The sequence below is a fragment of the Sesamum indicum genome, linkage group LG11 (genome assembly GCF_026168435.1).
Source record: "Sesamum indicum cultivar Baizhima isolate 11 linkage group LG11, ASM2616843v1, whole genome shotgun sequence".
Classification (NCBI taxonomy): Eukaryota; Viridiplantae; Streptophyta; class Magnoliopsida; order Lamiales; family Pedaliaceae; genus Sesamum; species Sesamum indicum.
The window spans coordinates 245,638-272,684 of record NC_142667.1 but is presented as its reverse complement, the minus strand read 5'-3'; the positions used below and the strand labels follow the sequence as shown (position 1 = coordinate 272,684).

The 27,047-nt window shown below is 37.1% G+C and overlaps 4 protein-coding genes and 1 long non-coding RNA gene across 7 annotated transcripts; 3 read left to right on the top strand and 2 right to left on the bottom strand.

The window, feature by feature from the left end:
• Nucleotides 1–5,272: 5,272 nt before the first annotated feature.
• On the top strand, nucleotides 5,273–6,977 carry LOC105173063 (plant/protein). The gene is made up of 4 exons (XM_011094710.3): nucleotides 5,273–5,689; nucleotides 5,833–6,099; nucleotides 6,382–6,541; nucleotides 6,701–6,977. The coding sequence occupies exons 1-4, from the start codon at nucleotides 5,462–5,464 to the stop codon at nucleotides 6,877–6,879; spliced, it is 834 nt and encodes a 277-aa protein (XP_011093012.1). The 5' UTR covers nucleotides 5,273–5,461; the 3' UTR covers nucleotides 6,880–6,977.
• Nucleotides 6,978–7,693: 716 nt separating this feature from the next.
• LOC148784958 (uncharacterized) lies at nucleotides 7,694–13,131 on the bottom strand. Its single transcript, XR_016062860.1, has 3 exons — nucleotides 11,018–13,131; nucleotides 7,974–9,272; nucleotides 7,694–7,870 (listed from the first exon to the last, which is right to left on the bottom strand). It is a non-coding gene; the product is annotated as an uncharacterized LOC148784958 (long non-coding RNA).
• On the top strand, nucleotides 8,249–11,474 carry LOC105173132 (serine/arginine repetitive matrix protein). Of its 3 annotated transcripts, XR_016062859.1 has the most exons (3): nucleotides 8,249–9,529; nucleotides 11,100–11,225; nucleotides 11,381–11,474. XR_016062859.1 is itself a non-coding variant. In XM_088875704.1 (2 exons), exon 1 carries the CDS (start codon nucleotides 8,249–8,251, stop codon nucleotides 9,497–9,499), a length of 1,251 nt encoding a protein of 416 aa, XP_088731830.1. In that variant the 3' UTR covers nucleotides 9,500–9,529; nucleotides 11,381–11,403. The 3 variants fall into 3 exon arrangements, 2 of the variants coding, with proteins under 2 accessions (XP_088731830.1, XP_088731829.1); XM_088875704.1 differs by lacking the exon at nucleotides 11,100–11,225 and having other exon boundaries at nucleotides 11,381–11,403; XM_088875703.1 differs by lacking the exon at nucleotides 11,381–11,474 and having other exon boundaries at nucleotides 11,166–11,282.
• A 7,781-nt stretch (nucleotides 13,132–20,912) lies between the features above and the next one.
• LOC105173062 (cytochrome b5) lies at nucleotides 20,913–23,031 on the top strand. Its single transcript, XM_011094709.3, has 3 exons — nucleotides 20,913–21,073; nucleotides 22,365–22,431; nucleotides 22,543–23,031. The coding sequence occupies exons 1-3, from the start codon at nucleotides 20,993–20,995 to the stop codon at nucleotides 22,788–22,790; spliced, it is 396 nt and encodes a 131-aa protein (XP_011093011.1). The 5' UTR covers nucleotides 20,913–20,992; the 3' UTR covers nucleotides 22,791–23,031.
• Nucleotides 23,032–23,741: 710 nt separating this feature from the next.
• Nucleotides 23,742–26,584, bottom strand: LOC105173061 (cytochrome P450 78A3). The gene is made up of 2 exons (XM_011094708.3): nucleotides 25,550–26,584; nucleotides 23,742–24,615 (listed from the first exon to the last, which is right to left on the bottom strand). The coding sequence occupies exons 1-2, from the start codon at nucleotides 26,540–26,542 to the stop codon at nucleotides 23,983–23,985; spliced, it is 1,626 nt and encodes a 541-aa protein (XP_011093010.1). The 5' UTR covers nucleotides 26,543–26,584; the 3' UTR covers nucleotides 23,742–23,982.
• Nucleotides 26,585–27,047: the final 463 nt, after the last annotated feature.

The window sequence follows — 27,047 nt, the reverse complement described above, 5'->3', positions numbered from 1 at the left end:
AAGGTAGTCACGAAGACTCGACACTTGATCCCGTCCGTATACCTGTGCAGTAGGGCTGCATTCTTAAATTACAAAAGGTGTTCCTGGGGTCAGTTGACCCATCGTATTTAGCAATCGAGGGTACAACAATTCGCAGGGAGCTCATCCGCCATCACAGTGTTTGTGAAGGGGACACCCTGTAGTTCTTCTTCTGGAATTCCCGCTATCTGGTGTTGCACGTCTTGCAGGCCTATTTTATGACACTCCAAATGAGCCAGCCACTGCTAGCGGACCTCTGGTGGGTTTGCTTAGGCACCCTTGTACCCCGATAAGGGGGGCGGCTATCACAACAACGCCTTCTCCTGGCGGAGTTCCTTCCATTCCTCCTTGAAGGGTACTTGCTCCTAGCACGGGGGCTGGACAAGTAGGGACTAGTATCGTCATCTGCTCTCGTACGGTTGCTGCAAGCACTTGTTGAATCGCGCTAGTAGGCTGGGGAAAGTTCGCCTGATGAAGTATCGGAGTAGGTGCTTCGCCTTGGATGATTAGCTAATGGCTCCGTCACTCGGGGAGACAGCATCGGAGCCCGGAAGGCTGGGGTGGACCCTCCTACTGGTGCTAAGGAGGCCCCTGCAACAACCTGCAGAAGCTGATTGTTGCCGGGTACCTCTGCAGTTTTCTGCTTGTTAACGGGATTGTTGGGGATCTCCATGATATCTCACGCTCTTAACTCAAGTTTTTCACAGACGACGCCAATTCATGCGTGCGATTTTAGCACGGGTCCAAAGCTTTTAGATCTTGATGTTGCATTTGGGCTAATTGAGTGAAAGCACTTGAGAAAGAGGACTTGCAAAACAAAGGGTTAGCATTCCGATGCTTAAGTTAGTCCTGGATTTAAGAATATATAAATATAAAAATGAATTATAACAAGAAATTATGATAAAAGTGAGAATTCCATATGCAAGAGCACGAAAAAAGTAATAGAGGAGCAGCAAGAAGAGTCTTAGAGTATGGAAGAGACTGCTTGCTGGGGGGTACCTCCTCTATTTATAGAGGAGGAGTTCCCCTGCAATAGAAGTCCTACTGAGGGGAATCTGCATGATCAGTGAGAAATGCGGGATTCTATAGATAAGGCTCCTCCTTATCCGTTTCTCAAGCAACAAGGCTCTGGGTGGGGGACTCTTTCTACATGCAGACTCCTACCTGGTGAGGAGTACTTCCAAGCTGAAGAGTCCAACCTTTTGAGGATACCTTCCCTCCTACAAGCTAGCTTTAGAGGCCTTTGGATTGGGCTTCCTCCTTGGGCCAATTATGAAAAAGTAGGTTGCCTTCCTTAATTGGACTTTGGTATAGGGGGTACCCTCTTGGACCGGGCCTAGTGCGCCTCCACTTTGGGCCGGACCAGATGATGAGTTGTCCCCTTCTTGGGTTAGGCATAGCGACTTGGACAGACTGTCCTCTCTTGGGCTGGCAGACCTATATTAGCACTTCTTCTTGGGTCAAATCTTTTGGGTCATACCCATCTCCTTTTATTTAAAATGGAAAAATTGCTATTTTTCTCCCATTTTGTGGTGTTTCTTAAGTTCTAATCCAATGCATTAATTTTTTTCAATTTTTCTTCAAATTTCAAAAGAGAATAAACAAAAAAAAAATAAATTTAAACAACTTTTGAAAATTTTATTGATAAATTTTCTTTTATTGACAATTTTTTGGTAAGATTATTTAGAAAATTGTTGCTTAAATTTAATTCTTTTTGGTTTATTTTCATTTGAAATTTGAAAAAAAAATATGTGTTGGATTTAAACTTGAAAAACACAACAAAATGGAAGAAAAATAGCACTTTTTTTCCACTCTAAATGAAAATTCCGTTAAGTTTAACGAAAAATTAACAAAAGGACCAAAAATGCCAAAAAAGTAAAAATTTGAGGACCAAAATAGCATTATTGGCTATATTTGAGGACAAAAAATGTCTTTATCCCGATTTTTTCAATGTATGAGGATTTTTCCAACAAGTCTAGTTCTCTTACCTACGAGATGTTAAGCAGTTATCTCCTCCAATAGAGGAAGAGAATATCTACACAATATTTTAAATATTTCTTCAATAAATTCAAGGTACCTATTTATCCAATATTTTAGGACAAAATGCATAAAACCCCATGTGTTTTAAAAAGTCGGCTAAAAACCTTTTCTGTTTTAAAATAGGCTAAAAATTCCCCTATATTTTATAAAACTCAGCAACAACACACCCCTTTTATTAGTAATTAATGAAAGGTGCATGACACACGCTCTTTGTGCATGTAGGGGTATTTTTTAACTGTTTTTTGACCTTGTTCTTAGGTGTTTTTACTAAAATGTCCTTTTTTGTTTTTATATTTTTTTTAATTTAAATTAATATATTAAATTATATTCAATTTATTTAATATTAAATATTAAATTAGATTATATTTAAATTCAAATAATTTTATAATTGTTAATTGTTAAATCTAAAATTATTTTAATTAATTAAAATATATATTTAATTACAATAATTATTCTTAATTAGCTAAAATATTTAACTATTATAATTAGTTAAAATATTCTTAATTAACTAAAATATATTTTAATTAATATAATTAAAATTGATTAAAAAATTTAAAAAAAAAGAAAAAACTGAACAGAAAATGATTTTGCGGACAAGTTTTCGCCGCCGTCAAGATGAGTTTTCGGCCGCCAGTGGTACTATTTGAATCTCTCTTCAAGAGGAACATTTTCATACCTTCAATTTGAGTTTTTGTCAATCGGATAGACTGATGGGTGTCGAATCCACAAAAAATAATTCCTACAAATATTTTTGTAGATGTGTGAGTAGGTCGAATCCACAGAGATTGGTTTTAAATTAATTCCTTCAAAAATAAAAATAATTAGGGGGAGTTTTGATTGTGAAGAAGAATAAAACTAAAAAGCTAATAAAATTAGAAGAGATAAATATAAGAGAAGAGTATTCCAGTTAAAGACAGGATCACGCTTAATTCCACGGTTGATCATAGATGCAAAGATAACAATTATTCATGATAGATAAATTGGTTATGGCCATTGGTACGACCTAACACCTCACCTTTCCTTACCTTGTGGATAGTCAAGGAACGTCCATTGACTAAATCCCTAATCAGTAAACAACCTTGGGAACGTTCTCAAGATTTAATTTACCGACAGCATTAAGAACTAGAAAGGCCCAATTCTAACCAATAAATTCCTACGAGAATTTATTTAAGTTAGATTGTGCATTCCCCACAACATAATCGAAAAATTCTACATAATCAATTATACTATGTTCCACTAGTTATCGAACTAAACAAATAATTACGGATTTGGAAGTTCAATTGGCTAGGCAAATAATTTTGACAATAAATCAGATTATTTGTAATAAAAGCACAGAGAACAACACAAATACCAATATGAATAAAAGTAAAAAGCATAAATTAGATCTCACAACTCGTTGGATTTAAGTGTTCACCAAGTCTTCAACCGGAATAAGAGAACTAGCTAGACATGCTAATGGAAAAAAAACATGAAAAACAAAGTAAGAAAATATTATAAAAACGTAGAGAAATAGAAGAGTTCAAAAGTTGTCTCTTAAAGTGAATTACATCACCTATTTATAATAGCTAGATACCTAGTTCTACTAGGATTAGAAGTAGATTCCTAGTTGAACTAAAACACTTATAGAGATAAAATTATAATCCTAGTTAAACTCTTCCTTCATCAGAGGTAGTCCAAGCAGCTCCAAGCTCTTGCCAAAAATTGAGTTTGAGTCTTATTTGAATTTCCATTTTGGTGCTTTTCTTCATTTTCCATTTCTTTTGTCCTAATGCTACAAAATAATATTTAATTATGAGTATTTGGTCACAAAATAGGTTAAAATATTATATGAAATAAGCACAAAATGCGATCCTATCAGAGACTGGGCTCAAGCCACGTCCTCCGAATATATTTATCGTGGATTTATTGTCGTCCGGTCGAATCTCAGTCTCAGACCACCACCATCAGACTCGTCTCTTTAAGACGATTCTAACGGCCTCACTTATTTTAATAAAGCATTTGTGGAGATCCAAAGATTTGAAGAATTCGGCCCGCTTCTAACGCAATGAAGATGGTGGTGGGAGTGGGGGGAGGCGGGCAGTGCGGGGTGGGGTGGGATGGGGGTGGGGTATTATAATAATATATTATAATAATTTATATATTATATATATAATATATAAATTATAATAATTTATAATTTAATATAAATTATATATTAGCTTTGTTTTATATATATTATAAAATGGGGGTGGGGTATTTAGCTTTGTTTTATATATATTATAATAATATATTTTTTAATTTTAAATTATTTATATATAATATAAGTTAATAATTTGTTAAATCTAAACCTTTCATTGTTTTAAAATCTAAAGATTGAGATCAATTAATTAGATCTAACGATCAATATTTGATCAAAAAATATCCAACGATCATTAAAATAAGAAATAATATATATTTAGTAAGGTGTAACGGTCATTTTCTAAAAAAATTTACACTGTTAGTTACATTTAACGGAGAGAGGGCCATTGAGCTACGTTTGATAAACACAGGGGGGGGGGGGGTTTAGCCTATTCTTAAAATATAAAGAGATTTTAGTCGACTTTTTAAAACACAGGGAGTTTTACACATTTTGTCCAATATTTTATTAAGTCTATATTTCGGAGTCTTTTACGCCCTAAGGTTAGGAAACAAAATAGAGTTGTATTGATTAGCACTGAAGAAACCAAATACATACGAACCATCTATTGCAGTTGTGTGGTTGGAAGAAGTTTGTAAAATAGAGGGTTTCGAATACTCGATTGGCAAAACAGTCAAATCAAGGTATGAATTTATGAAGGTTTAATTTTATTTCAAAAGCATGTTAAGCCTAATTGAGAGAATGAAGTTGGATTACTTGGTTATATTTTGAAAAAAGGCAAAATAGTCATTAATTGAGTGTACCAAAACCAATGTTATTTTGAAAGATGGAGGAGTAAAATCAAAATTTGAAATTTTGGGCACCAAAAATAAATTAGTGATGACTTTGGGATAGTAAAAGTGAAATTGTCCCATCTATATTTCTATGCCTTGTTAGCAAATAATTTAACTAATTTGTAAAACCTCAATTTACTAAATCACCAAATTAAATTCAATGAACATGTAATATGGTAATTTCATTTAAAAAATAGATTTACAATCACAAAAGTTGTAAAGAGTGTCTGTAAGGCCAAAACTTGTCCTCATCTACCTTATCTTTCTCGACCACTACTCCAGTCGTGTTGTATGTGTGTCTCTCTCTTTCCCGTCCCATTCCCCTGAGTGCATCCTTCCTAAGAAAATCTCTGCTGCCTTCCGCCTTTCATTTCTCTGTGTGTGTGTGTCTGCACGTGTCTGTCTGAGAAGTTGTGCAGTGGTTCCCCCTCAATCCAAATAACCATTTACAAGTATGGCAGCCACACTCGGCCTCCCAAAACTCCTTAATCATCCAAGAAAGTCGCAACCACAAATCCACTCAAAATTGCTCCCCATTTCCCTCAAGACTTCAAAATCCCAAAACCATTCTTCCAAAGATTCACATGATCCTCAAAACCTCCTCAATCAAACAACTATCCACCTGAAATCAGCTTCGCTCCCTCTTACAGCACTCACATTGCCTTTCTTTCTACACCCCGAGGTATGTATGTTCTTGACACAAACATTTTAGCCCGTTTCTCCAAAAAAGCAAAAGGAAAAAAGAGATGATTTTGTAATTAATTCTTCTTGTTATTGATTTGAATGCTTGGTTTTCTCAAGTTTGTGTTTGTGGAAGTTGAATAGGATGCAGTTGCTGCTGGTGGGCAATTCGGGATTCTTGAAGGGAGATCATTTGCTTTGGTTCATCCTATTGTGATGAGTGGCCTATTTTTGTACACGTTGTATGCTGGATATCTTGGGTGGCAGTGGAGGAGAGTTCGCACTATCCAGGATGAGATTAATGAGCTAAAGAAGCAAGTGAAGCCTGTCGCTGTCACTCCTGATGGCACCCCACCAGCCGAGCCCCCCAAGCCGTCCCCTGTTGAGGCCAAGATTCAGCAGCTCACTGAGGTAAGACATCAAATTGCGTTCAAACTCAACCTCTGCTCTCTCCAACTTCTGTTTTGGGATTCAACATACAAGGATTACACAATTTTTCATGAGACGGATTAAACTATTGCATTATAATCACGTTCAGGATTAAATAATGTGAATATGAGATACTGTGTTGGAAATAATGGTAGTTTAAGGAGTTGTGAGATCTGTATTAGGATTGATTAATGGAAATTGTAAAGACTGTTGTTGGGGGCAGTGTCAACTTGCTCTGTTCTTGACATTATCAATTCAACACAGGAAAGAAAGGCGTTAATCAAAGGGTCATACAGAGATAAACACTTCAACGCTGGCTCCATATTGCTGGGATTCGGGGTGTTTGAATCCGTGTTTGGAGGGCTCAACACGTGGTTCAGGACCGGAAAGCTATTCCCTGGACCTCATTTGTTTGCCGGGGCAGGTAACCAATCTAATCAATTTCATCTTCTCCGTTCTATTCGTATACAACACAGCTGCATTTGCCTGTTGGTTACTTCACTATTTCCCTCAGTTAACCACATCTCCATACTATGCTGACAACTAATACAATCCCGTTTGGTTTTATTACATCATGAGACAGCCATTACGGTCCTTTGGGCAGCAGCCGCAGCATTAGTCCCTCCAATGCAGAAGGGAAGTGAAACTGCCAGAAATCTTCACATTGCATTGAATGTGTTGAACGTAATTCTCTTCATTTGGCAGATACCTACTGGAATCGACATTGTCTTTAAAGTATTCGAGTTCACCAAATGGCCTTGAATTAGTGAACTCCGAGATGGAGTTTTTGATATGTTTGTATCAGATGATTTAATTTCCTCAATTCAATTTATGCAGATATAACTCTGATTAATAGGAAAGTTGAATTGGTATCTGTGTATACGAAATGTCTTGTGCTTATGTTAGTCCCTCACTGAAAAAAGAACCAAATAGTGGGGGAACTATGGCAGAATTAGACTTTTTCAGTGATGCTTTAAGGTTGTAATTAGTAAGTAACTTTATTTTATTATATCTTGTCGGGGAAAGGGGTCACCCAGAGATTGGTTTGATTCTACACAGAGTAACTTTGTGTTGAGAAATCAAGAATATGTTCTGTCCACTTTTGCCAGTCATCTTCCCTGAGCTTGAATGCTGTAATGAACGAAAGACAAACAATGTGAAACCAAAATTTACTGGTGAATTTCAGGACTTATTTGTCCAATGAACCCGTAAACAAAAGAAAAGCATTTGTTTTCTCAAACCACTAATGCTTTCGCGGAGCTTACGCTCGTATGGTGGACAGATGAACATACAGAAAAAGAGAAGTTCATCAGCTTTAAAAGCGGCCTATAAGCAAGTGCCCTGGCAGCAACCTTGAAAACTAAGTATGACTGAAAATGCCGTTTTTCTGGCGTAATTGACTCCATAGTTAGTGGCCAACTATGGACGGATGAAAATTGAAAAGCAGCAGCATTCGTGGTAAAGATCTGGAAAATGTAGAGCAAGAATAACATATAGAATCCACTTCAACAAACAAAGTCAGCAGTAGTGGAACTACAGAGCTCATTCGAATCTCAATCTGCAAAAGAAAAAGACGAACTTTTGCAATGAAAATTATCTGTTACGCATATTGTGAATAGTTTGAACCACTTTTTTGGTGATTTACACATGAAAAGAATCGTCGACACTGGAATAGAATTTGCCATTCACTCCGAAAACGTGAACATTGAATCATGCTGCAGAAACAAGAGCCAATAGTTTCAAGTGCAGGAATCTGAAAAAAGTTGCACAAGAAAAATGACAAATTGTGAGCGGCTATGTTGTTCCGGAAAGCTGGAATGGGGATTGTGTGAAGTACAAGACAAGAGACCACTTACGGAATGCCTGCACTTTAGCTCTCTTTTCAGTGCATGACCCCTGGGAGAGGTGACCCGCTCCTTAACTATGGCAACTTTTCCGAGCTGTAATGTTTCCCCTGTGAATCTGATACTTTACTTGCCATCTTCCATGCTTCCTTCTCGACATGGCCGTGTTTCATGCTCGTTCTCCCATGTCTTTAACATTATAAATTACATGCTTAATCCTTTCCATTTTATCCAACTTCTCCTAGTCCATACACAAGCTCTAAAACAACATTTTAGATTAAATTGAAATGGCAAGCCAACAGCCTCGCCCAGCGTGGTTTCGATTGTCTGCTCTAGCTAGACGTCCTCCTGCATCAGCTCCTGCTCCACAACCAGTCCCTGCTCGTCCACCACCTCCACCTCAACCTGTAGCTCGACCTCCTATTAGGCCCCCAATTCCACCAACTCAAACTCAAGAGCAAGTCCCTCCACCGCCCCCTCCCCCAGCTTCATCCCCTCCTCCCGCTGCACCACCCCCATCTCCTCCTGCACCAGCTGCAGCTCCAACAAGGTCTCCAGTTACACCACCTGCCTCAGCTGTAACTCCACCAAGATCATATCCAGTTGCCACACCTCCTCCTCAACCATCTTCACCAAGGCCTACAGCCATATCACCACCCACTGCTGCCTCTGCTCCACGGTCTCCTGCAAAGACTGCAGCGCCACCTCCTGCTACCCTGTCCTCGTCACCAACTTCTACAGTCCAAAAAGAAACCTTGGCCACTTCAACAAGTGCTCCAGCATTATCTTCTAACGTACCTGCATCTCCTAAAACAAAAGCAGTGCCAAATTCTCCTGTCCCAAAACCTATTGCAGCTGCAACCTCCAGTGAAACAGTCAACGGCAAGGCTGCTGCACCAGTATCATCTCCAAAAATAGTCAAACCTTTGGAAAGGACCTCAGAACAATCTCCTAAAACTAAGCCTCTGTCTCATCATCCATCCTTCTCAATGCTACGACCTGCTCAAGCAAAGACAGACAACAAGCATGAGCCGATAATTGAGCAAAAAACTGTTCTGGTGCAGCAAACCATTGAGAAGCCAATGAAAATGTCCAGAGCTCATAAAATTGATGGTACTGCTTCCAATGGAAAGAGAGAACCAATAGAACACAAGCAACTTCCCTATTCTGACGAGTCGGGAGTGAGGTTGATCACGCTTGCAGGAGAAAACAAAGGCGCTGTAATGGAATTAAGTCCCGCTAACAAGAAAATTTACTCTCTGGACAAACTTCACAGCCTGCGGATGAACAAAGATGCCAAGTCCCAGGGTCCTAATGGCAATCAATCAAGCAATGAGAGTGGCGAAGGAGGAAAATCTAGCAACAAGGACAAAAGTAACAGGGCTGTGAAAATGAAGTATCCATCAAGATCATTCTTAAATAGCAACATTCAGGGATTAAACAATTCCATTCTCTACAACTCTAGTTTTCGACATAATGATCCCGGCATCAACATCTCTGTGGCAACAAAGGACGATGGAGGCCGCTCCAAAGGATGAAGCACCATGAAGAAAGAACTTACACAGCTCGTGAGTTATCAGCCCTTTATTTTTGGTTAGCTCATCAAATAAAATACCTTAGTAGATCATGGAATAACAAACTCAACTTGGTCGTGTTTCTAGAGGAGGTAACTCAAGGATATGCATCTTACCCTGTTTAAGCATGAACAAAATTATTATGTACTGTGCTGTAGTTAGAATTAAGTGAGCTATGTTTGATTATTGTCTCTAAAGCTAGAGGTCGCATCCAGGATACTTTTATTGATGAAACAATAGTTTCATGTCAGGGACTGTTCAAGATACATGTCTCTCTCTCCCCCATCCAACAAAAAATGAGCGGAAGACAAATATAACATAGTAGTATGTTCTGAGAGTAACATGCATGTCCAGCATTTGCATACAAGATTCTTATTCCTATATGCAACTTTAATTGCTTGAGAAAAATTCTACCCTCTGTAACATACTCAACTATTCAGAAAAAGAAAAAATAACGAGGAACTTCTCAAAGTGCACGAAGGAAATGATTCCGAATTGCTAGTTCAATATCTTATAAGAATCGAAATCATTTAGAACACCTCAAAGACACAAAGATATAGGGAAAAAACAAAGAGTCAACACTTTATCGAATTAATCAAATGAAGGCTAAAGCAGGAATAAGATCAAGAACAGGGAGACTAGGTATGAAGATTGTACACAAGACTCATTATGAAGTACAAAGCCTGCAAAGTGAAGACTTCCATAATTAAATAATGAAGTTGAAGGAAACAAAGGTGAAAATGGACAACAGAATCAACATCCTGAGCGTCACAGTACATCTGAATCTTGATTAATATTCACCTTCACATTCAGTTTAATGTTACATTTGAAGTTAGAACTGAAAACATGTTTTAGAATCATATCTCATTGAATTTGTAAAACTGGAATCAAACTTGAGTCATATACATTGCTACTTTTCTGAAAGATCTTCTACATCTTTGATAAGCCTCCATAAAAGTTTGATAAATTCCCCCTTATTACCTCAATTGCTATAGTTTATTCAACTCACTCTTGAATTGCACTTGCATATACATAGTCGAGGTGAACAAGGGAACACCCCGATACACACAGAACAACATTGAAGCTTAACCATATATATCTATATTGATTTTTGACTTGTCAGTCTAAATAATAGTAATTCTTGGAAAACATCAATGCTCATACAACAACCAACTTAAAACTAGCTTATTTGTTACCCTAAAATTTCCATAGTTTTTTGAAAGATTTTAATGCAAAATGCGAGATAATTGTACACATATAAAGCAACTGAAGGGGATAATGTTGGTATTATGCTGGTATGTTAGCATTCCTTTTAGTTTCTATCATTTTGTTATACAGAGATCAGTTACCATTACATGGCAAAACCCACAAAAGCAAAATGTAGGACCTTTTTGTTTTAATGAATAACATAATTATGGGGACAGGAAGATTATGGTATTACATTTAATGATTTAGGCTTATGGATATTAATGTGTGGCATACCTATCTACTAATACACATGGACCAGATCAGATATTTGATATCCTGATATGGAAAAAGATCCTTATCCATATGCCCATAGCAGTTTCTGAAATCATCTCATGCACATTTCAATACTTTTTGCGGCACATTGTTGGACTGATGCACCCAGCTTGGTGATGCTGCTGCTGTTGCTCAATTCCACCTTGATGCTGGATAATTTCTAAGTCCCGTAAGAGGCGTCTTTTCCTTTGTATAATCGTTTTTTCCTTTCGCTCTGTTTTTGTGCTAACTGTTTATTTTTGATGTGGGAGATATTTTCTACATCACTTGAAATGAGACCTACAGAGATTAAGGCAAGAAACATACTAAAGGTATACGTAACAGGAATAGGACCTTGGAGGACCTATGAAGTGAAAGTATTTGAAGGTCATCGGAGACCTCTGAAGACAAAGGACAGTGTGTCAGGAAAGCACTATCGGAGCCGCCTGCACTACCTTGTTCGCATAGTGTTGGTCCCCTGGACCACCTCCTGTTTTTATCGGCTATCACACGATCCAATAGATCATATTACATCGTACGAGTCAACTCTTACATATAAATATGACTCTCCACCTCCATAACCAGGGACTCATATACTCACTATATAGTTTTGGGATTCTTATTGACTTGACTATCGAAGAGCCATCCCCCGATTCTCTTTTGACTTGGCTCTAACATGTTTCTTTCTTGAAGATTCACCCACATTTCATAAAATCCAGTTGAATACTTGTTCTTGAGACCTTCGGAGCCCTTTTCGGTTATCTGCAGATACTTTTGTATTTCGAGGATGCAACTGCTGGGAGAATAAGGAAGACGGATACTCTCACAAATCTAGTTAGGGACATGGAAAGCAAGTCGTGACAGGGTCATAACTACTTAACCGGTGAATCCTAAGAGCCAGTGGATATGATCATTGCTCTAAAAACGACCTCAAACGGATGTTTGAGGAGTGGGCGATGGAGAGGGCATGATTCCGCCGCCTCCACTGCCTCAGGAACCGTTGCCTGAGACGGAACCACATGAGCCTTCTGTAGAACCGTATGTACCAGAGCCAATTTCGCACCCTAGTGTGAGAAGAAGACTTTTTCCTGCAAAAGGGGAAGAGGAACTCCCAGAGCCTCCCGTGCAAAGACACAGGACACATGATAGGGCACAGAGAGCCCCATTAGAAGAAGTTAACAACAGAAGAAACATTGAAGCAGAGGCGGAGATGCAACGAGATGAAGAGCTCCACAAAATCAGTGAGCAAGTGGATAGAATCAGTAGAAGAATGGAGGAGTTAAGGCAACCCATTGAAATGGGCGTAGGAGCGCCCTTGGAAATGGAGAATGCTGTTATCCGAACAGGGTCACCTTTCATCCCTGAGATCTTAGCCGAAAGCTTGGGACACAAAGTAAAGATTCCGGACTTACCATAATACCATGGTGAGACAGACCCAAAGAGCACTTGACAGCCTTCGACAACATCTTGCAGTTGTATGGAATGTCAGACCCTCTTTGCTGTCGAATATCTCTTACCACCCTATATGGGAGAGCACAAAAATGGTTTAGCTCGTTGCTCCTCGCTACTATGGTTTCTTATGACTAGTTGGCTCGAAAATTCCTGCATCACTTTGCGAGTAAGAAAAAAGCTAAAAGATCATGAACATATCTGTTCACCATCAAGTAGAAAGACGATGAGACCTTGAGGGCTTTCATCGACAGATTCAACACGGAGGTCCTAGAGGTGCCTGACCTAAGGGTAGACCTGATGACCTCGATGCTAATTCATAGGTTGATAAAAGGAACCCTTGCATCTACACTGGCTAGAGACCCTCCTGCTGATGTTGAGGAGCTTCTCGTTATTGCTAAAATGTACATTTTAGAGAAAGAAATGGATACTGTAAAGGAAAATGAATGGAAGGTATAGGCATCAAAGGATGATGATCATAAGAAACACAAGAAAGGGAAGGATGAAACAAAGACAGATTCTAAAAAGGAGCAAACCCCAAGCACTATGTTTGTTTTCATTTCCAACTTATTTTTGAGATAAGTCAAAACATACCCAATGTTTGCCATCATTCAAAAACACCTTATTGTTTTATTTAGGTGTTTTCATTTAGGTGTTTTTAACTGTTTTAGCATAAAAACATACATATATATATACACACATATATACATAAATATATACATAAAATGCATGATTTGACAATGAATAGTAATTTTTGTCTCCTAAAATACAACATTAAACATATAATACTTATTTTAAATTATCTCCAAAGACATGATTTGACAATGAATAGTAATTTTTGTCTCCCAAAACACAACATTAAATATATAATACTTATTTTAAATTATCTCCAAAAACAAATCCAAACATACATACTATCTCTAACACAAACTTATTTATCTTTGTTTTTCTCTCTCTATTTCCACAAAACACAACAAAACACTCAGAAAATGAATCCAAACATTATGAAGATATTTTCCTATGTTTGGTTTCATTTTTGGGCAATTCTCAAGACAAGACAAAACACACAATGTTTGCCTACTAATTTTTACACCTTTTATTTGTGTTTTTTTATTTTTAAACTTTCTATGTATAATACACACACTTATACATATAAATATAATATGAAAATACATGATTGGACAATAAACAATAATTTTTGTCTTCAAAAAATACAACATGAAATATACAATATTTATATATATACATATTTATATATAAAAATATATATAAAAGAGATATGATTTGACAATGAATAGTGATTTTTATCTACCAAATCCCAACATCAAACCTATGCCACTTATTTTTAATTACCTCAAAAAACAAATTCAAACATACATTCTATCTCCAACACATATTTATTTGTCTCTATTTTTCTCTCTCTGTCTCCAAAACACAAAACAAAACACTTAGAAAATAAAACCAAATATAATGTTCCAGGTTTCATGAGTATACTCCCCTCATGACGACAAGAATGGAAATCTTGCTAAACATTGAGAAGAAGTTGTCGCAATGGCCTCCAAAAAACTAGGCCAAACCCAGCTAAGAAATATTCCAAGCTATACTGCAAATTCCACAAAGACAAAGGTCATGATACTGATGGGTGTTGAGACCACCAAAAATAATTCCTACAAATGCTTGATTCTTGTGAGTTGATCATTGATGCAAGAATAACACATGTATAAACAAATAAACCAGTTATGGTTGTTGGTACGACCTAACAACCTCACCTTTCCTTACCTTTTCGACAGCCAAGGTACGACCGTTGGCTAGATCCCTAATTAACAGACAACCCTGGGAACGTCCACAAGATTTAATCTATTAACAGCGTTAAGAATTAGAAAGGCCTTATTCTAATTAACAAACTCCTACGAGGATAATTCGTTTAAACTAGATCATGCATTCCCCATAACATAACTAATTACTATGACATAATTAATCATGCTACGTTGCTACTAAGCATTGAACCAAATAAACAATTACACGGATTTATAAAGTCTAATTAGCTAAGCAAACCTTCTTGATAATGAACAACCGACCGAATCATTCATAAATCAGATATTTGTAATTAAAGCACAGAGAATAGCATGAATATTCGTTTGACAAGTGTAGAACACAGATTAGATCTCACAACATAATGAGAATCAAGCAATCACCATACCTTAACCAGAAAATAAGGAATTTAGCCGGATATGTTAATGGAAGAACACACTAAAAAGTGAAATTCCATTAATTCCGGTAGTAAAATAAAAATAAAAGAGAAAGGACGAACAAAGAATTCCATAGAGTTCTAATCAATAACCGACTCCTCCCCAAATGAAGAGACCCCCCTATTTATAATAAAAGTCTCCTACGAATCTAGACGTGGGGGGGGGGGGTAGATACGTGATAAACTCTAAAAAAGTAAATAAATTACAAGAGATAAGCTTTAAGGAATCCTTTCTAAACCTAAACACTTCATTCCTTTATCTTTTGCGGAAATTGCTCGTGCTTATCCTTATCTCGAGTTGACCACTCCACTAAGCGTGCTACTAAGCGTGGGCACGCTTAGTCAATTCTGTAGAAATTTCCTTGTAATCTTCCTTTTTTTTTCTTTTTGATGTCTTCAATTTCGATTTTGTCTTGACTTTTTGCCATCTTTGTCTCATATCTCCTTTTTTGCTGAATATGCAATAAAATCACATAATTACGGATATTTTGGCTTAAAAAGAAAGATTAAATCGCTATAAAATCATGATAATTGCAGAGTTATCAGATACTGAGGACTGTTTTCAATTGAAAGATGAAATCGGGATGCTAATCGGGCAAGGTTATTTGAAGGAGTTCATTGCTAAGCAAGAAGGCAAAAAGCATAAAGAATGCAGTTCTCAAAGAAGAAGGAGTAGGTTTTGAAGCTGTGAGAGTAAGCATGAAAGTCCCAAGAGAAGATATGACCTTAGTAATGATAACCAACCGCATAGAGGGGTGATCAATGCTATTTCAGGAGGACCCTTTTGTGGAGACTCCACGAAGCGAAAGAGAAGGTATGTGAAGTTATACTAAAGACGTTCAAAACCCTCTATGTTATCAATTGGCGAAGATCCATCGGCATAACCTTTGATAATCGAGACATTGCGGACATACTCTTCCCGCATAATGATCCCGTGGTCATCACCATAGATGTAGCCAACTTTGCTATGCAGAAGGTACTAGTGGACAGTGGCAGCTCGATTGATATCATTTTTAATAACGTGGTAGACAGAATGGATTTACCAATGACGGATTTAAAACCTGCTAATACCCCGCTCATGGGGTTCGGAGGAGTGAGCATAGCCCCCTCTGGAGTCGTAAGCTTGCCAACATCACTCGGGATAGATACCTACCAGAAGACCCTAATGGTCAGGTATTTAGTTGTTGACACATCTTTCACATATAATATTATAATGGGAATACCTACTTTAAATCAGTTTCAGGTGGTAATATCAACGTACCACCTAAATATTAAATTCTCGAGGAGCATGAAATTGGACTGGTGAAGGGAGACGAGCAAGAAATAAGAAAGTGCTACATCACAGCAATGAAAGAAAAGTTTGGCCTATCAAAAAATTTTGGAACCAAAGAGAAAATAGAGATATTGGACCTTAACATTAAACTAGAAATCAAGAAGAAAAAGGTTGAAAGGATTGAACCTGCCGAGCATAAGACAATTGATCTAGTCTTAGGTGACAAAGAGCGAACAACTCAGATAAGAAGCCAACTTCCCGAGGGTATGGAGTTGCTGATGATTGAGTTCTTCAGAAAGAATGTAGATATGTTTGCTTGGTCAGCTTCTAACTTTCAAGGTATCAATCCAAAAGTCATTGAGCATCGATTGAATGTGGATACGAATGTGAAGCCAGTAAGGTAGAAAAGAAGGAACTTTGGACCAGAAAGGAATCTGATTATTAAGAATGAAATCAACAAGTTGCTGGCAAAAGGATACATTCAAGAGGTTCAATAGACCGAATGGTTGGAAAATGTGGTGATCGTCCCCAAACTTGGGGAAAATGGAGGATGTGCATTAATTTCGAAGACCTCAAAAAAGCTTGCCCAAGGAATCCGTATCCCTTGCCTCCCATCGACCAGGGTTGTGCACTCTTATGTATGATGGACGTTTCAGGGATACCATCAGATACTTTTGGTAGAAGAAGATAGAGTGAAGGCTTCATTTTTTACAAAGAACGGCATATACCGCTACAAGGTTATGGCGTTCAGCCTGAAAAATGTTGGAGCAACTTATCAAAGGGTGGTAAATTGGATGTTCAAAGAATTGCTTGGAAGAACCATTGAGGCATATGTTGATAACATGTTAGTCAAGAGCATAGAACAAACACCACACTTGAAGCATTTGGAGGAATCATTTGCAATTATGAGGAAATATGGAATGAAACTAAATCTAGCGAAATGTACCTTCGGGGTCAGAGGAGGAAAATTTCTGTGATACATAGTCATCGAGAGAGGAATAGAAGCCAGCCGGAGAAGATTGAAGCAACCCTACAGATACCAACCCCTAAAACTGTGAAAGACATCCAAAAGTTGGCTGGTAGAATGGCATCTCTCAGCAGGTTCATTTCGAAAGCTGCAAACGAAGGTTTATGATTCTTTAAGATTTTGAGACATGTGAAAAATTTTAAGTGGACCACGGAGTGTGATAAGACTTTTAGTAACCTGAAAGAATATCTGTATTCCCTCCCTAGAAAAACCTATAGAAGGAGAGTCATTATACATGTATATGGCAGTGACTGAACATGCTGTAAGCTATATTTTAATAAAACTCCTGGATCGTGATCAGTGACCAGCTTATGACGCAAGTTGCATGTTCTAAGGAGTAGAGAAAAATTACTTATTGATTGAAAGATGTGCATTGGCACTGATTGTCACTACTAGGAAGTTGAGACTTCATTTCCAGTCTCATCCTGTAATAGTGTTAACTAAACAACCTTTGAAATAAGTGTTAACAAAACTAGATTCTTCATGGAGATTAGTCAAATGTTCTAGACGCGAACAACTATAAATCCCAAGTGTATGCAGATTTTCTAGTCGAAATGAGCAGCCCAAGTGTATGCAGATTTTCTAGTCGAAATGAGCAGTTTGGAAAGAGGAAAAGATCAGGGCAAATAATTTTTTTCATTTAGATGGATCCTCAAACTCAATTGGCGGGAGCAGGGATAGTTCTCAGAGATCCTGAAGGTATTGAGTTCAAGGTAGCAATAAAGCTAAGTTTTTTGTAACAAATAATGAGGTCGAGTATGAGGCACTAATGGCAGGGATGAACTGGCATTGCAACTGGGGGTTAAAGAGGTAATCACCTACACGGATTCTCAGCTGGTCGCACAAGAGTTTGGGAAGACTTATGAAGTTAAGGAAACAATCATCATCAAAGGGTACGTAACCTCCAACAAACTTTTGAATGTTTGAGTTGCATCAAGTTCCAAGAGAGGAGAACGAAAGAGCAGATTCCCTATCAAATTTTGGAAACGCAGCTTTTACAGTGAAATTCAGGAAAATAACGTTATTGGTGTCAGAACATCTCGAAAACAGGGACCTCCCCGATGGCAGAGATCTAACTTAAGAGGATGAAGGTATCCCGCTGCTAAAATGTTCAAGGTCCTAACAACGATAGGAAAGCTTCAATCATAAGATTTCTCCAAGGAGAAAGATTAGCAGATGAAACCCAAAATCTTGAATGAGAATACAATCGGTCAGATTCACACTGTACGAACGGGAGTTGTACAAAAGAACACCACGAGGGGTACTGTTGAAATATGTTGTTAGAGATGAAACTGAGTATATACTCAGGAAAATACACGAAGGGAGTTGTGGAAACCATTCTGGAGGAAGAGCATTTGCCTAGAAAGTTTTAAGGTAAGGATATTTTCGGCCCAGATTATCTAAAGATGCACTGAAATTCTCGAAGAATTGCAGAAGCTGCCAATATCATTCCAACATACCTCACATTCTCCCGACAAATTTGGTAAGCATTCCTGTATCATATCCTTTCGATCAGTGGGGGATTGATATCCTAAGATCTTTCCCTTCGGCCCCTGGACAAAGACAGTTTGCTATTGTAGTAGTGGAGCATTTTAGTAAGTGGGTAGAGATAGAAGCTGTGGCAAAGATAAATGAAAAGGAGGTAATGAAATTCCTCTAAAAAAATATTGTATGCAGATTTGGGATTCCAACGATACTGATATTAGACAAGGGTACCCAATTCCAAAGGAAAAAAGTACAAGATTGGTGTCGGGAGATGAAAATACAACAGAACTTCACCTCGATGTCAAATCTGCAGGCAAATTGGCAAGTGGAGGTAGTGAACAGAATCATATTGCAGCACCTAAAAACTCGCTTAGAAGGTCCCAAAGAGAAATGGGCAGAAGAGTTACCAGGTGTGTTATGTGCATACCACACCACTGCCAGAAATGCCACAAGTGAAACCCCTTTCTGCTTAGTATATGGTTCAGAAGTAGTAATTCTAGTGGAAATTGGGGCAAAATCTGCGCGAGTGAAGATGTACGATCAAGCTGAGAATGTTGCAACATGAGATGGACTTGATATAGCTACCAGCAAAAAAGAGAGCTTGTGGCAGCCCCTAAAGGAACTATGACTATATTTTATCTAAATATCACATTTAAAGTAAACTCTGCTTCTACAAGTAATTATGTACATATCCAGTCCTTGCGGAGTATATATACACACGTAATCCTATCATCACCACTAACAAAGTTATCATCTCATCAATAAGATTATACTTGTTCATTTGCAAACATTAACACCACAGTATTCAACGAATAGAATATTTCAATATATTTCATCATCTCACTTTCACAATATAACCATTCAAATTAAATCATCGACCACTCATACAACTCCATCTACATTAGTTCCAACACGAATCACAAACTTACACAAAGTAGTATCACAAAGAAAGAAAATATATATAGATAATACTAATTATTTACATATCTTACTTTCGCCTATTAATTATTCACCTTAAACTGTCAACGATCATATTTTTCTCGTAGATTATTAGCACCACATATCATAGACTTCAAATAAAAGTAATATCATGATAAAAGAGACATATGTAGATGACACTAATCATTTACTTACCTCGATATTAGAACGATCTAATTCGCATATAAGAGTTTTTCACTCATCTACTTTATCTCCATATCCGATAACAATATAATGTATGTAATCAATACATCGAGAATATCGAAATTTCTAAATAGAATATTAAATAATATTCGTACAATTTTTAGCATTCTTTTAATTGTTCATTTCTATAATTATGTTTATTATTTGTTGTCAAATATTTTTCTGTAAGCTTCATACATTCTCAATATATATTACTCTACCTTGATGATTATATTACATAAACAAACAATGAATATAATGGGACATTGACCCACAGATTACTTCGCACATAAAAAGTACGCTTTTTCAAATTTTTACATCGTATCTTCTACTATTTATGTAGCCTATATAGTTTTTCTAATTACTATTAAATTTTTTAAATATTTTTATTTATGACTAAAACTCTTTATTATTATTTATTTTATTATAATTCTTTTTCAGTTCAACGATGGACATAATTAACAACTATATTATAAAAACTAATTGCAAAATTATTTATTTGGACAAATAAATTTATAATTCTATTGTTATATAAAAGGATATATTGACATCACAAAAAAAGAAGAAAAATAAACCATGGCAAATTATTCACACATTTATAATATATCGTAATTATTATTATTGACTTGAATATTACAGTATGTATTATAAAAAAATTTATATAAGTTCTAATAAATTATTATTGTTGTTGATGATGATCTTATTATTATTATTATTATTTACGGTAGAATACGGTCTATGTAGTTTACATAAGTATAAAATAAAACTCGATTGCTAAAATGTGATGTTTTTGTTACCAGCTCATGATCAACCCAATTCCATCTTAAACCTTCAATTGCGGTGCCATTTGAATTGAACTGATCAAATGCGGCAGCCATGCGATTTTAATGAACACCCACATATAACGCAACGTAGCATCTACGCTGGTAAGGGCGTATGGTTGTAATTTCTGCCTAATAAGGCAGAGTCATCAAAGTCTGCTTACAATTTCAACCTAATTAGGCAGAGTCATCAAAGTCGCCAAAAGACAATTCATCCAACAAAAAGAGAAAAAAAGAAAAATAGAACACAAAAAAAGCAAAGGGGCACCAAAAGACTGAAAATAACAATAATTATAATAAAGGATAAAAGTTGGCCGAGAGATAGAGACAATGGTAGTTTGATTAATATTGGCCACACGATTTTCATGTGATGTAGATAGCATTCTTACAAGTATTTATGTCATTTCTTGCTCTGCTTGTTGACCCATTTTTTTGGGAGAAAAAAGGAAGGACTCTCTCTCTCTCTCTGGTTGTTGGGTTCACTTGCAGAAAAATGGCTGGAAAACTCCACGACTTTGAGGAGGTAGTGAAGCACGATCAGAAAGGGGATTGTTGGCTTATCATCTCTGGGAAGGTCTGAATTTCTTTCCTTATTTGCCTTCATGTGGAAAATCTGCAACTTTTTTGCAGAATCTTGAACAAGAGATGTACTTGTTGAGTTCAAGCAGACTCAAAACAAGTTGATTCAGGGTTGTGGAAAAATTGCAATTTTGTGTGGAATCTCCAATTAACTTGTGCTTGTTGAAGTCACGATCTTGAAATATGAACTCGAAGATAAGAGGGCTCTGGTTCTTTTAACACAATAAATGATGAGTTGGGGGGAATTTGAGTTGGTATTAGATAGAACTTAAAATTGGGCTTTTTGTTCAAATTATCTCTAAATAATAACTTCTATGATGCGTACTTCAAGTGGCCTGCAGTTGACTAGAGCTTTGTTTGTCAGATAAAATCAAATAAATGGTTTGAGTTCCCCGCTGGATATGTGTAAGAATTGAAGCTTATTATAACACTTCCTATTACTTGTGACTATGGAATACTAGTTTTCTCAAATACGATGGCTTTAATTTTGTTATTCATTAGTTTATTAGATAATTTCTGTTACAGCCAAAGAAATACATGCAAATATTGGTTTCTGAGAAGTTCAAACGACCGATGGAAACTATAGTTGTATACTTTGTGCAGCATGAGAGATGCTTTTTGGGGTGTGGATCACAACTAAACTGAAACTGCTTGCACTTTTTATAATCACATAGTTGTTTTCAATCATGGGCTATAATTTGCAGCTTTTTGTTTAGTATTATTGTTATTGATGTTGTTTTATTTTTAGTTTTAATTCGATAACATCTTTCTTCTATTAGTACTAATTGGTTTCATCAAAATTACGTTAGGATGATCAAGTTGGGGTTTGAGAGAGATGAATCACCAAATGAAATGGTTTGTTTGAATTGTTTTTCATAAATGCTAAAAGAATTGTTTGGTCCTCTTTATGTCTTGTATGTAGGCCTGGATTGTGACTTGATCTAGTTTAAGTTTGATGAAATTCTTAAACAACCAAATATAGCTTTTATAGCACACATTCACATGGATGGGGGAAAGACAACTTAAGTTTTATGGAAAGGCATTCATATGAGATTTGTGGCAGAGAATTGATTATATGAACAATGTTACAAAAAGAGTTATTGCTAATTGAGTCCGCAATTATAATGAACCAACCGAGTTCTTCTTATCGCAATAACAATGGTGCTTTTCCACCTTCTGGTAATTTTATAGATCATTGTTAATCTATTCTTTTAGCAACTTGATAACCAATTAAATTCGGGAATCTTTTATTCAGTATCCTAATGGCTTTTCTGTCAATATATTAGGTGTATGATGTGACAGCATTTCTAGAGGAGCATCCTGGGGGTGATGAAGTCCTTATAAATGCATCAGGTAACAGCATCCTGGGGTGATGAAGTCCACTTTGGTGCTGTCCCCAGTTGTTCAATTTTATAACATATTTTCTACTTGTCGCTTGCTGAGTTTCATCTTCAAATTATGCAGGGAAGGATGCAACAGACGATTTCGAAGATGTTGGGCATAGCGATGATGCACGAGAGAAGATGAAGGAATTCTACATTGGGGAAATTGACAAATCCACTCTTCCAGTGAAACAAAGCTACACCCCTCCAACTGTTTCTTCCACAGCAAACTTGGACTCGGGCGATTCATCCAAGATACTGCTATATATCGTGCCCCTGTTGATATTGACAGTGGCATTTCTTCTCCGTTTCTACTCTAAAAAGGAATAGGTTAAACAAGTGCAGCAAACAACAAACTGCTTTCTCTAGAGTGTGTTGATTCACTGAGTCTAAGCTATAAAATAATTGGCCACTAACGTTAGGTGGTCATATATTTCTCATTTGTCCCGAGTTGGGTGTTATTGGTTATTGATATCAGTTCCGGTAGCTCTTGCAGTCTTGTGTAGCTACATTGCATGACTCTTTTGTATTTTGTATCTTTCAATATGAGTCGCACGTAATTAATTAAGAAGCGCTTAACCATGTTAGAACGACAATATTTAAATTTAGAGAGAGAATGAAACATTGTTCTCTCCGGGTTAAGCTTCAAGTTCACATAGATTGCGATTTTTGCCATAGGGAGAACAACAGTTTGTGATACATGGGAAAATTGTAATCGACAAACCAGTCCATCCAAGCATAAAGCAGATCCATCCAAGATTTTGTATCTTTCTTCACAACTTTTTCCTTGTGTTGGAACCAGAACCTGCAGCTACTCAATAAAATGCAAGGACAGGTCCTTTTCCCAGTACACTAGTGCATTATGTTATACCTGTTGGAGCAATCGCATGGATGAATATGGAAGCACTATGATTACCCTGGAGATGAGTAGCAATCGACATTTGAAATATCTCCGCAAAGTTAGGTGGAATGTGTTGAGAATTCTCAAGAGAATTAAGCTTGTCCTCTCGTTTTCAGCAAATTTACAAACACATTTGCTATTAATTTCACTTACAATTTGAATTGGTTTGTTTAAACTTGTCGTTTGTTTAATTACAATTAAATGTACTAGTGTCCGGGATGAATATGAATTGACCGTATCCAAAGCATTGAAACTTAAATACAAGTCGTTTGGACTAAATCAAGCCCTTAGTTTATTAACTAGAAGCAGGGTTGAAAATCTGTCCTCGATATCCTTTGGTCCTGAAAACCTTTTGCATTCATACACAAGCTCATTTCAAGTCAAAACCAAAGCTAAACTATTCATAAAACTGTAATGTACTATAAGACAAACTACAACAATTTGATTTCTGCAACATTTAATGTAACATCTTTGCACGAAACTCAGCCTGTCAAGGAAAAATCTCATGCACCAACTCTCACACTCCACTTTGTAAAGAAAGAAAGAAAGAAAGACAGACCGGCCACATCGCCACCAACTGCTTCCCTTAATTTTCTCGCTTCTGTTCTTTCCCGTACGATACTATGAATTTGAGACACAACGCCTTGGAAGGACCCTGACCACCAGTGGGTTAACCATTTCACAAGACAGCCTCAGCACTTCAGACATGTCCAAACTTTTATAACCACTCACAAACTCAAATTCATGCAAAAGCCTCCCCACCCAATAGTTCACAGTGGTCATGCCCAATGTTTTACCAGGACATGACCTGCGCCCTGACCCGAATGGTGCCAGCCTCAAGTCCGATCCTAACACAGAGAAATCATGATCTAGGATTGGGCCTTGGCCCAGAAATCTCTCAGGCTTAAACTCAAGCGGATCTGACCAGACATCCGGATCTCTGGTAATTGCCCACATATTTACCATGGCAGTTGTTCCAGCAGGCACATGGTACCCCTCCACCACGGAATCCCTTATTGACAAACGGGACCAGGAAAGAAGTGGGCCTGGAGGATGCAATCTTAAGACTTCTTTAACAACCGCCGGTAAGTAGACCATCTCCGTTATATCAGACTCTGTTACCGGACGTGACCTCCCTACAACCTTGTCCAGCTCATCATGAACCTTGGACTGGACATCAGGATGCAACACTAATCTCGCAAGTATCCACTCAATCAGAACTGCCACTGCGTCTGTGCCCCGAAATATCATTTCCTGCAAAAACAATACTCATTTAACTATGATACCATCACATATGTACACAATTATGCCCATGATTTTGTCCCATTTCTTGGTCGACCAGCTCCTTTTCTGGTCATAATTATATATATATATATAACCAATTATTTATTATTAATTATTTAAAAGAATCTTCTTTTGATATTTTCATGAAACTGATTTATTGTCGGAATCAATACCACCGCTCAAATTTCATGCACTAGAAAATTCCCGATCATATTTTACTTTACACTAGAAAAAATATAATTTTCTACTACGGGTAATTGCTATAGTTAAAAAGGAAATCGTGTCAAAATACAAATCAACCACGCTTTCAAAAATATCGTGGATCAGTTTTTTTATTTAAATTTGTATTATTTTCATTTTTAAGATTTAAAATTTTCTATAATATTATAATATAATATTTTATATTTTAAGTACTTATATTTTATGTATATATATTTAAGTGATATATATTAAAGTATGTAAAATTATGTATACATAATAAGAGATGCCGTTCACGACAGCTAGCATATAATATGAATAAAATTTTATTTTTTTAGCAATTTGATATTTTTTTTTCATGTGATCGGTTATGCAGCAGAAGAGAAATAAAAAAAAAATGTTCGATCAATAAAAACTATTTTTTTCCACATCATTGCTCATATGGCAAGATTTTTACACTTAAATGTTTAGTTGGCGGTTGATTTTTTAAAAAAAATCTAATCAGCAAAAGCCCCAAAATAAAAACCTTAAATTTTGTCCATGTAAGGAAATTCCAGTAACTTTTAAAAATTCGATGGCCAAAGTATTTCAATTACCAAAAAATAATTAATTTTAGAGTACATTTTGCTATCCCTATATTTAAAGTTCTTGTATTGTCACCCTGATATACGGATAATCAATAAAGCCGCTTATTTAATATTCTTACCCAAAGAACGGAGATCATGTCTGAATCCGACAATCTATCAGCTCCCTGAAGAGACAGCAAAACATCCACAAAATCACGGTTCATCTCGCCCGGTTTCGCCTTGTGCTCAGCGATTATTCTGCCGACAAATCTATTGACCCGCGGCACGAGCTGGGAGCACCTGAGTCGAATCTTTTGTATGTCGAAATCAGCCAAGAAGGAGAAGTGATCAGACCAGTTCAACTCGCCTAATAAATTGTATCCTTGTTCAACCAAATCTTCTAACTCTGCCGTGTCGGAGTTGGCGGAATTATCCAGGTCGTACTTGCGTCCAAATATAGAGCACATCATGTTGTTAAGCGAAGCGAGTTTTAATGCGTCCCTAACCCGAATATCACTGCGTTTGCTTGAATGAAATATAGACACCACCTGGTTTGCTATTTCCATCCGTTGACGTTCCGAAGCTTTAATTTGCTTTGGGCAAAAGAGGTGTGTTGCAGCGATTTTACGGAGTGTATTCCAGTAGACACCGTAGGGCGCAAAACCAATGGCGCGGTTGAACATCAAGTTGTAAGCAGATTCTTTGGCGGGACGGTCGACGAATGCGGAGCTGTTGAGAATATCTTTAGCGACGTCAGGGTTGCAAGTAACGACGGCGCGCGTCTCTCCGAGGCTGAAAGCCATGAGGCGTTTGGCTTGGCAGGCATGAGCAGCGGCAGCTAATTTGGAGTGGGCTAAGCCCGACATAAGATTGATACTACCGATGATTGGAAGTCCTTTAGGGCCGGGAATGGGGCGGTAAGTGGAAAAGAGGTTGCCCCAGTTGTGCCTGCCCCAAGATGGGCCGCCGGGGTGAGCCCAGAAGAATAGGTTGAGGAAGAGCCATGAAAGAAGGAAGAGAAATGCGAAGATGATGGTGTTTAGAGGAGTGAAGTATTTGAAATTGGAAGCGAGGGCGAAGAGCCAGACGCTTTCGACGTCTGTCGTCATCGTCATCATCATGATCATGATCATGTTTGGGTTTTTTTAAGTATGGAAGATGGTGGAAAGTTGGTTGCTTTTGAGGGCTTGAAATGGGAAGCAAAATATATGGTGATTTATATAGGGTGGGGGGGGGGGGGGGAGCAGAGCAAATTAAGTGGTCAATAACTCTCCATTTAACATCGGACATCTTTTTCTTTTTTCAATTGTTTATTTATTGGGTGAGTATCGGAATTACTGTGGAGGGTGTACAATATAAAAAATTATACATTAATTTTTTTAATTATAATTTATTATTAATATATAATTAATTTTAGGGGTATAGTATTAGTGGGGGAAGTAGAAAGGTGATGAAGTGGGACATGAATTAAAAGACCCTCGAATGGCAGTTAATTGCGTGCTGCTAATTATGCTTGGATTGGACCCAATAAAACATTACTATTCATAATTACATTAAAAATTTAGTAGCTAGTAGCTAGTTATGTGGTGGGTCCCGGAAAGTTGCATTTTGTTTGTTTGTTTTTTATGGTCAAAATCT